The sequence below is a fragment of the Amphibalanus amphitrite genome, unplaced genomic scaffold, assembly GCF_019059575.1.
Source record: "Amphibalanus amphitrite isolate SeventyFive unplaced genomic scaffold, NRLGWU_Aamphi_draft 001743F_arrow, whole genome shotgun sequence".
NCBI lineage: Eukaryota > Metazoa > Arthropoda > Thecostraca > Balanomorpha > Balanidae > Amphibalanus > Amphibalanus amphitrite.
The window spans coordinates 82,879-93,609 of NW_024883236.1; the positions used below are offsets into that span (position 1 = coordinate 82,879).

The 10,731-nt window shown below is 48.8% G+C and overlaps 1 protein-coding gene across 1 annotated transcript; it reads left to right on the forward strand.

Annotated features, from left to right (window-relative positions):
• The first annotated feature begins 3,380 nt into the window (after nucleotides 1-3,380).
• Nucleotides 3,381-10,731, forward strand: LOC122374936. Its single transcript, XM_043354013.1, has 6 exons — nucleotides 3,381-3,885; nucleotides 5,903-6,076; nucleotides 6,739-6,877; nucleotides 9,267-9,431; nucleotides 9,791-9,919; nucleotides 10,248-10,731. Exons 1-6 carry the CDS (start codon nucleotides 3,732-3,734, stop codon nucleotides 10,348-10,350), a joined length of 864 nt encoding a protein of 287 aa, XP_043209948.1. The 5' UTR covers nucleotides 3,381-3,731; the 3' UTR covers nucleotides 10,351-10,731.

Below are 10,731 nucleotides of genomic sequence, written 5' to 3' on the forward strand. Positions count from 1 at the left end.
GCCTGTTAGGTGGCTTCTGATGCTCGTCGAGGTCGGAATTTCCAAATACGCGTGGTGCGTCGGGCCGCGCGCTCTGACTTCGGCCAAGAAAAATGCGTCAGCTGATCATTGTCATTTCTGCCACTTGCGTGTGGTGAAATGGGGTCATAACTTATAAGACGGCTTTTTCATATCAATTATTTTACATAAAATCATATTTCAAACCATAAATAATGTTCGACAGCCAAAAAAAAGAAACAATACCAATACGGGCTTACAGTTTAAGGCTCGACATTGTGTTGTCTACGATTAGACAGCTGATAACTCATTCCCGTACGTCGTATGGTCGTAACACTATAATGACCTTTGCTTATTGTCACAAGTGCGCCGCATTCGCGATTGTTGCCCGACGCCTGTTTGCAAGTGAGCCCACTACAGTTGTTATACATATCTAAAAACCGAAAAACTTTTAGGCGAAAAAGGCACTATTCCAGGCCCATTTTTGATTTTTTTTGCGATATTAGGTAAAAACAGAAGCTTCTTATCCTAGGAAAAATAAAATGGGAAATCTTTCAAAGGTGGCACACTACCTTTAACCCGCGAGTTGCTGGGGGGGGGCGTTAAACGCCCCCACTTTTTTCGCCGGGCCATAGCATAAAAACGGCGCGCCGCAGGCGCGCCAAATTTTGGGTACCTGTAGGGAATTGATTGAAGTTTATTGTGACAAAGTTTCAAAAAAATCGGTCGGAAAATTTTTGAGATATCGAGGTTTTAGTGACGTCATGATTTCTGAGTTTTCGACCAAAAACGGCATATGTTCAAAAAATCATATAAAATCACAGAATAGACATACAGACATGCCGCAAACGCCATTAGACTGCCAATACCATGAACAATCAAATGGCTATCTTCGAATATTGAATATCGTTCCGCATTTTCCAAAATCTTGAACTGAATCTTGGCAATTTCTCGTGACTACTTCACGACCATGATACATGCATTTCTTAAATTGAGCTTTTTTAGCCAAACACGCACTTATATGATAAAATGAATGTCACCATCGTGTTCTACGCCCCAAATTACCCATAAAACATGTGTCACAGGCTGCGAATATCAGTTTTTATTTTCGGGGATATGTGCCTGCCCGGTTGACCTGACCTTGACCCTGACCTATGCTTGACTGACCCCCGCATGGAGCTGACACTCTTGTAGGCCTTATATGGTGGATTGTGCACCGTTTTGACAGAGTTTATGACGAGAGGCGCCCATTGCGAAGTCCTGAAGTTCATGCTACTGAAAGCCCGATTTCAGGTGTTTGACCTGACCTTGACCTGACCTGTGACCTAAAAATTCAACTTTAAAATACTCATCTGAAGCGTCTCGTCGCGTTCTTTCGTTTGCCGCCTCGTGCGTTTCGCTGCGCCTATTGGTTCTCGAGTTATCGGCTGGGGGCGTTTAACGCCCCCCCCCCCCCAGCAAACGGTGGGTGGCGAAATACCCCAGCAACTGCCGGGTTAACCCTAAGCGGTCAAATGGCGCCGCAGGGCCCCTCGGACCCGAGTGTCCCTTTGAACCCGATGGGGGAGGGGGTACGTGTCCCCTTAGACCCCCAGCTACGCCACTGTTTCATATGCATCATTTCAGGTATTTTAGGCTCGCCCCCCCAACTTGAAAATCGTTCCCGGGCCCCCCCAGGGACCCCATTTTGGCTATCGTCAACTCAAATCTAATGTTAAGGTGGGAGGGTCCCTTTAATGCAGTAGGTATGCACTGAGCTTAGAGTATTCCACTGCTGAGTTATAGCTTATACCCACCAACCAGCTATTTTACGCTAGTTTGCTGTGTTTTGGAATTTGGTACATACGTATGGACGTAGGTATGGACCTCAGATTAGTTAAGTATGTACAGTCCACAGCAGAAGTAATGTGCGGTTTCAGTCATGGGTACCTATGTTCTGCTTCTGAAGCTTAGGAACGATTAAATGAAACTTTGAGTGTAGCTTATATGTATCGTCACCCTTGCAGCTGCAACTTAAGCTTTTGACATCTTCTTTTCGATCACTCCGTATTAACCCTATTCCTGGCGGGGGGGGGGGGCCTCAGGAGCCCCCCCCCCCTGAGGTTTTTTGGTTATTTCTCCCAAACGCGTTGAGCTAGGAAGCTCAAATTTTCTGACTTTTCTTAAAAGGCTTCTACGCAACATGTCTGAAAATTTTGAGTTGATCTGACCTCAGGTCAGGTCACCAGAGGCGGTTTCGTGACCCTACCTCAGAAAAGTTTGCAATCACGCCAGAGCTAGAGTTTTTGACTGATCAATTTCTTCTCTTCAGGGTTTAGTTAGGGCACCAGTATGTGCAATTTGTATATCTCAGAATTTTGATATCGGTGACCTAAGGTCAGGTCAATTTCGCGACCTCCCCATTATAAGTCAATGGGGGGAAAATCAACTCCCTGTTTTTACCACTAAAACGGGTCGGAATGGCCCCATATACCATACATGACTTCATATACGATCAACCTTCACTACCTTGAGGTCTGTTTTGCTGTTGGGCAGCTGTGAGGTCATGTGACGTCATCAAAGGTCACCAAAGGTTTTTGGCCAATAACTCCGTACAGGAACAAGATACAGACGCGTGGATGGTCTCATTGTGTTCAGCTCGTCAAGACGCATCGAATGATATACATGATGACCTCGAGGTCACGTGACCTGAGGTCAACCTTTGACCTTGACCTTTCGAGGTCAACATATATATCATTCGATGCGGATTGACGAGAGGATCACGATGATGCCCTTAGTTTGTTCCTATCTTGACTAACTCGAAAGTTATTCGAGAAAAACTCTCTCCATATCTAGCGCCGCCATTTTGACTTTTTCGACCCCTGTGACGTCATCTTTGACCTGACCTGAAAATGACCTTAGTAAAAATGGTAGATCTTGGCCGTGCGTATCCGATGCCGTTTACCGCTTGTCGCTATCTTGCTTCGTTCTCGAGATCTCAGGGGGGGGGCCGAATCGGCCCCCCCCCCCGCCAGTTTCTTGTCCCGGCGGAGCCCGCCAGGAATAGGGTTAAACAATCGCCAGTCAAAGCCAACCGTTGAGATTGGTAAAACCCTACATTACTATAGCGGTGGGCTGTGCCTACCTACCTACCAGCTACCTACCTATGTAGGCTCCTTAGTCCTTGGCGTATGTTTTCACAACAAATCTTGTCATATAATTATAGAAATTGAACCGACAAATAACAGTTTGTTCATAGCCCATACATATTTACCTATAGCCTATGCACTTAGTGCACTGGGACATTGCACCCGTTACGCGTTCAATAATTATTTCCTGGTCACGTTTCTATTGATAGCGATGCAGTTTCAGCGCCTCTGATTCATTCACTGCGTTAGCGACTTGTATTCTTTTGCAGAATTATGAGGTGCTTACGTTAGCAAAAATGTTGTACTCGATTGCTTTTAGACGTAACTAGAACGTTACTGTCAATAAGAAAGAGTCTGTAGATTATCTTATATATGTTTAATTTCTTTAATTCATTCTGGATGTCTTTTAATTAAATAAATTTGGTCAAAAAACATATTTTTGCTTGCAGTTTAAATGCTTAGAAAAGCATTTCGAACATAATTCGATTTCTACGGTGCTCCTTCTCAGCGCTCCCTTTTGTTTGTTAGCTAGCTAGCTACCTACGTGATTAGGCCGTAATCGCTGTTATTTTCATAAATACATAAACATTTGAGCAGGATCAAATCATGACCAATCCATCTTTAATGCTGATTATGAGATTAGCTCTCTTAGGATGTTTTTGGACGTTCAGTGCAGCTGTGTCCGATGACATGATCAAAATTTCAAGTGCAGAGTTGAAAGATTTGAGGCCTGAAACTGAAACTGTCCTGGCATTTTTCAGTAAGTATGACAGAGCTTTATATTTCATGTAATTATTCAAATTTAACTGCATGACATTAACTTTGCCATAAAAATAGAATAGCAGGTACCAACCTAACTGAGGACGCAGTGCTGCTGGATTTGAATGCATCAGAATCTCGGTTCTCATGAAAGTTTAGGTTGTTACTTGCTGGTCAGATAAGCAGCTGCACTGTGGGGTATCAAAACAAAACAGGAAATTTTCTATTTCTGGTCTCTGCAGCAGACCCATCACCCAGAGGAGCTCTTTGGGTTGGGGCAAATGTCTCAAGTTGCCTGGAATGTACAGAAATGTATGGTTATTTGAGAATATAAAGAAATTTTTAGAAAATTTTTGGGTTATGTTCCCTGGCATTGTCCAAGAGCCTCTTTCTGGATCTGTCAGTGTTTCTGATTATGGTCAACTTCCGTGGCGGCAATGCCACACTTTGAGAAGTTCTACATTTAGACCAATGGAGCTTGGATTATGACTGTGCTAAGACTGCCTGAGAAAGATCTCCCAAGAGGAAATCATTTGTTTCATTTTTGTGAGCTGTGCATTGGAGATGTAGAGTGCATCAAGCTGAATTCTGAAGTGTAACATTGTTTTTAGGTTAAAAATCAGTGAAATATTGATAATATGAACTGTTTTATTTTCTTAAAGGGACACTCCCACCTTAACATTAGTTTTGAGTTGAGATAGCCAAATTGGTGGCCATGGCCTGCAAATACCGGTTTGGAAACCCACAACATCGAAAAATGCTTTAATTCGAAGATATGGAATTTCAAACTTGCAGTTTTCGGATTCTAAGGGGCTAATGCATTGGAATGCCCCCTTAGAATTTGTGACGTCAGCGGAGATCTAACGATTTTTAAATCTTAGACTAAAACCATCGTTAACACGTGGTGGTATACGCTGCTTCGCGCGCAACGTCTGCCGCACTTTAAGGCTGCCAAATTATTGCTTCCAAATAAAGTCGCTAGTAACAGGGGAGATCCCAAAAAGTAAACAAAAGTAAAAGCCTAATATCTGCTAATATCTTGAAAACCAGTGAATATTTTTCGGTGAAATTTGGTAGATATTCGTTTTCGCTCTTTCTGAACCAAGGGACATCACTTTCATGCCAATTCATTAACTTTTTTGAAGGTGGGAGGGTCCCTTTAAGCTCTGCTGAACTTTCGGTAACTGTGAATATGAAGTCTGAATAGATAAAAAACAAGCTAACCTGACCTGACCTTACCTACTTACCACTAACCTTCAACCTACCAACCTACAACCTACATACCTACAACCTACCAACGTACAGACTTCATATACCAAAGTTTTTACCTCTTTTCATTGTGATTTATGATCAGTTCACATCAGTGTCATGTGAACCAATGTCCTATTATACACAGGAATAGGTTTCTCTGATGTAGCCTTTCTCAGGTTTGGTTTCCTAATGGTCCTTGAACCCAGACAAGATACCTTTCACCATTTACCTAACTCTTATACCTACCCTTTCCCCACACAGTTACTTTAGACATTGTGATGTGTTCATCTTGCATTTATGGCTAGCATAAGGCCATGCTTTGTGGAACTGTCTATTTTAGATTTTAAATTAACTTAGCTTTTTAAGATCAAATGTTTTGCATATATGAGATGTTTATGGGAAAGGATTTGGGATTTTTGTCTAATTCAGCAATGTTATTGGTTGAGAGCTAATGAGTGTTCACTGTTCAGTGTTTTTACATAACAAGTTCAAGATTATCCATGATTTCATTGCATTAACCTTTTCAGTTACCTCCAACATTTAGCACCACAAATATAAGCCAGAGTTGTTAATTTGATGCACTTTTTCGTTGTTTATCTCGCTGATATTCATATAACAGCTCTTAGTAAGAGTATTCATTTAAATAGCATCAAATGTCCTCTTTTGTGTAGGTATGTTGTGCACTTTGATTTTTTTCTGATATCACTATTCACTGTAAGGTTTCCATTCTGCACTCCCTGAGCCTGGGGACATTTGCTTTACCGCAGCTCGGAGCAGCGGCTGCAGCTCCTGTGCCGCTGCGGCCGACGAGCTCCGCTCCGTGCTGCCATCTCTCGGCATGAAAACGTACCTGGTGGAGGACGGCAAGGAGACAGCCGAGTACGCAGACCGGGTGCCCGCCCTGGTCATGTTTCACGGCCACACACCCGTGCTCTACGAAGGTAATTTAGTGGTCTTTAAAGTCTACTATTCCCTGTAGTTGAGTGCACATTCATAGCGAGACTTCTGCTGCTGAAATATTCTGGTCCTCTTCTATCCCAAGAGTTTTGCGATTTGTTATACCTGCGCATGTGTGATGTCCGTGTATCGTCACAGAGCCGATGGAGGACTGTGACTGTTTGACTGGCTAGCTGACTGCCTACCTGATGTAGCTCGACATGACTGACTGACTGATCAACTGACTGAATAATCAATGGTTGAGTATCCATGACAGGTTGGATGATGATGTAAATAATAAACCAAATTTGATCACATTTTTGCACAGTGATCAAGGTTCCATGAACCGAAAGCTTTGTGTGTCTTTTTAAATATATTTGAATGCATTTGTAATAATTTGGTTTATTATTTACATCATCATCCAATAATCAATGGATATTCGACTGACTGATGGATGAATCAACTTACTAATGGAGTTAAAGAATTAACACCGACTGGTTCCGCGAACGGCTACCCTTGGCTCCCTACGTCCGATGGAAGAGGACTGTGACTGCCGTTCTGACTGATTGTCTGATTGACTGATTTACTGACTGACTGACCAATTGACTGATCGATGAGAAGGTAACACTGACACCCCCCCCCCCCCTGGCTTCCCTCGGCTCTCCAGGTCCGATGGAGGGGGACGCGTTCGCCGAGTTCGTCACCACCAACCGAGAGCCGCGCGTAGTGATTCTGAACGACGACAGCTTCGAGCACCTGACGCAGGCGGCTACCGGATCCACCACCGGCGACTGGCTAGTCATGTTGTGAGTTGTCAGGGCGGGATGCTGTGAGTTGGGAGCTTTGTTGCTGCATTCCAGATCGGTATGTTGTGGGTTCGAAACTTGGTATGTTTGGGCTGCTGAATCAGTGTTCTATGAGTTGTGCACATGGGTTGTTGTGGAAATATCGTTATGCTTCGACTTGCCTCGATATGCTGTCGGTTGTTGGTTCTTGCCTATAATGATTCTGGATTTTTACGTTGATTTTATTTATAGGTTGACTGGAATCACATTTCATCTAATCACGTCACTGCTTTACACGCTCGCCTTTTTGTCATGTTTATTGTTTGGTTCCATACCCATCAGGCGTCAGTCAGAGGGACAGAGCAATCATGAGACCGTTCATCCTTGCCTGGCCGGCCTGCTGGGTCCCGATGTCGGCCTAACACCAGCGCATGCCGCGCGGGCCGCGCCGCTGGGCCATGGAGGCCGCCGCGGCCCGGTCAGCAGCATTGCCGGCTCCCTGCCGACCCAGGCTGGTCTCCCTGCGCCGCGCTCCGGCCGCCTCCTGGGCAGGGTACGGATGACGGCGCTCCCCGTCAGCAAACCCGCTCTTCTCGACCATGGCGGGACCGTCGGGCCGCTGTGTGCTGTCGGGAGGACCGCAGAATCGGGCCGGGCCGGAGCCGTCGGGGCCCTGCTCACTGTCAGAGAAGGGCTGTCTGTCGGCGGGGTTCGGTCCGTTCGTGGGAGACATGGGGCGTCTCTCGGCCGGAGGGAAGGGGGTGCTGTCCACGGTGGACCGCGGAACGTCGCCCGGGAACTGAGGACCCTGGCCGGGCTCCCCCGGCGGGCGACGCTCCTGCCGGCGACGCTCCCCATCCAGCATGGCTCGTCGCTCGCCATCGTAGAGCATTCGGCGACGGTCGTTGTCGCGGGCGAAGCGAGACCTCATGTCGGCGAGGTATTCGTCGTCGTCATCGGAGGTGACTCGAGGTCGGGTCGGGTTTCCGACGGGGCGGCGCTGCTGGGACGGTGAGCGCGCTCTGCCGCGCGGCGGCTCAGAGGGGCTGCGCACCTCCGAGCGCTGTCCGTAGTAGGGAACTGGGGACAGCGAGCGGGGCCGGTCCGCGTGCGGCCGGTAGCGCCGCTCGTCGGCACGCTCCGACGGGTACTCGGTGTACTTCCGAGGGGAGTACTCCGCGTACCGCGGCGGCGAGCCCCCGCGGTACCGCTCCGCGCCGCGGCTCGGTGAGAGAGCCGTCATCGAGCGACACAGACGATCCCTGTCCTGTCGCGAGGTCCGAGGGCGGCGCTCAGGAGAGCGAGCCAGCGGTCTGTCTTCCCGGCAGTCGGACTCGTAGGGGTCGGCTCGGTAGGGCGATCGGCCAAGACGCTGACGAGAGTAGTCCCGCGGGTAGTACTCGCTACGCCTGTAGTCGCAGCGACGTCCCGGTGAGCGTCCCCTGCGGGACGACCGCGGCTCGTAGTCGTACGAGCGCCGGTAGTCGCGTCCGTAGTCGTCGCGGCTCGGCGAACGAGGACCGAACGGCTCGCGCTCCCCGCGGCTGGGAGACCTGTAGGGCCCTCGGTCGTACCACCCGCAACACCGGCCGAACAGAGGCGGCAGCTCCGGGGAGAGAGACCGGCAGAATGAAGAGCCAAAGTCGAACGGCGAGCGCCGGCGGCGGAACATCTCCGCGATGGGCCAGCGGCTTCGGAACTCGGGCTGCGAGGGTGACCGGCGTCCCATGTCGTACCGGACCGGCGACCCGCAGCGCGGATCGGCCCGGAGCGGCGAGTCCCGGCGGCGATCCGCCCTCGTCGGCGAGTACAGACGGTAGTCGCACCGACTGGGGGACAGCTCCCGATGCCCGGAGCGGGACGGACGCGACGGCTGCATGCTGCCAGACGTGGGTGGGGGCCTGGCGGTACGGTGGGACTCGCACTGACACTGAGGACTTCATACCGCAGCCAGGGTTTTATACCGGTGCGAATGGGTGTCGTTTATGGTAGGGTGGTTTTCTAGGCGAGTGAGGAGCAGGGAAGGTAACTGAATACTCCCGCGTGCCTGGTTTTTAGGGTACACATGCGTGTTTCGGGTGAGCTCACGGACCTGTTTCTGTTGTTTGGAAATATGACACCCTACTTCAGGGCAGGCATGAAGTGCTAATTGTGAAAGGTGTCGTCAGGTAGATGACTGTCAACCTTCACTGACCTATCCGGGGCACCGCAGAGCTTTACGTGACACCCTATGCAACTGGTGCTATTGAGAAAAAGAAATATTTGTGCCTGACATGGTTTAGCTTTTCCTTTTCATTGCGTTATTCCTTCGAATATGATTCTTCCAATATTTCTTTTTTTCTTCAAATGTGACCAGTCTTTCATATTATCTACCCTCCTGTGACCTGGATGCCCCGCCGTCCGCCCCCAGCCACGGCCTCTCGTGCGACAGCTGCGCAGCACTCGAGGCTCGCCTGCAGGGGGTGGCTGCCAAGTTGAGGAACCGCGTCATGGTGGCCAAGATGTCCTCCGAGACGGACGGCAGGGAGACGGCCAAGCGGTTCGGTGTGCCGCCCAAAGAGCTCCAGATCCTGTTGTGAGTGTGAGATGCGGTGTGATGCGGGGCGGATGCTAGGTACTAATGGAGGTGGGATATGGGCGTATCCCAGCCGTTGCTGCACGCAGAATCAAAGGCTTTGGTACTAGGCTATCCCTCGTTGTATGATTTCATTAAGTGTTGTTTTGCGCACTATGGAGAGAAGTGGTAATTGCCGCTAACCCTTGTTTACTGAGCGAGCCGCGAGGTTACCGGCTTACAGAGCAAGGTTTTTCGTTGATTTTATGGCGTGTCGTTTTTTACCGTTGAAGTTCTACCTCACATTTATCGTTGATCTCACGGAAAACTTTAGTCCCTGACTCGCATGTCCCCTAACCCATCTTCCCCTACGTTCACAGTTTCCGCCAGGGTACGATGTACCTGTACAACCTGAAGAAGTTTGATCTCAGCAGTCTGAGCGCCTTCGCTGTCGGCCTGTACAAGGAGGCTCCTAGTGAACCGGTGCCTTCGCTACCACAGTCGCCCATGTGAGTCCATCAGGCCCCAGGGATGTATACGATGATCTGTTCATGCATACGCTTCGAGTTACGTGTTCCATCAATCGATGTTGTAAATACATCTGGTATTCTTCGCTTCATTCTGGTAAAAATGTGCGTTAACTAGCAGTTTTCGTCCTTCGAATGTCGAACTTCACCGACAACATATCGATATCATCTGAGTGTGCTGTTGGAGCTTAGTTAAACTAGACATTTCCAGATGCACCGATACAACATCGACAGTATTTTGCATAAATTCGTGCCTCTTGTATGAATGCGTCTGAGGCGTGCTTGTACTCATCTCGCGCTTCTCTTGCAGAATGCTGGTGCTGCAGGTAATAGCCGTCATCCTTGTCGCCGTCTACATCCTCATGATGGTGCTCACCAAGAAGAACGAGCAGGCGCGGAAGAAGGGGTTCTGAGAGCGCGCCTCTGGCTCCGGGCGAGTGTTCGCCGAGCTGTGCGCAGCTGTCAGCGCTCGCAGCGTCCGCAGAGTGAGGAGGAAGCCGAACTGATACATCCCTCTGTGGGCGAGAACGCTGAGGGACAGATGGAGATAGAGGGAGCTGCTATCAATGACGGTGGACCAACAGACCCATCCGATGACGCTGGAAGATCTGAGGGAGGCGGCGGTTGTGTGAGGGGTGTTCGGTGCGACACGAGTGTTTGAGTTGGTGACAGGGACCAGTGCGGCTATCGTATCAAATGTGATGACGTTTGTTGTTAAACTGTGATGAAATTGTTTCTCGTTGATATTTTCCTACTGAGGTGTGTTGGGGCTCAAATATAGCATCTACTTAAAA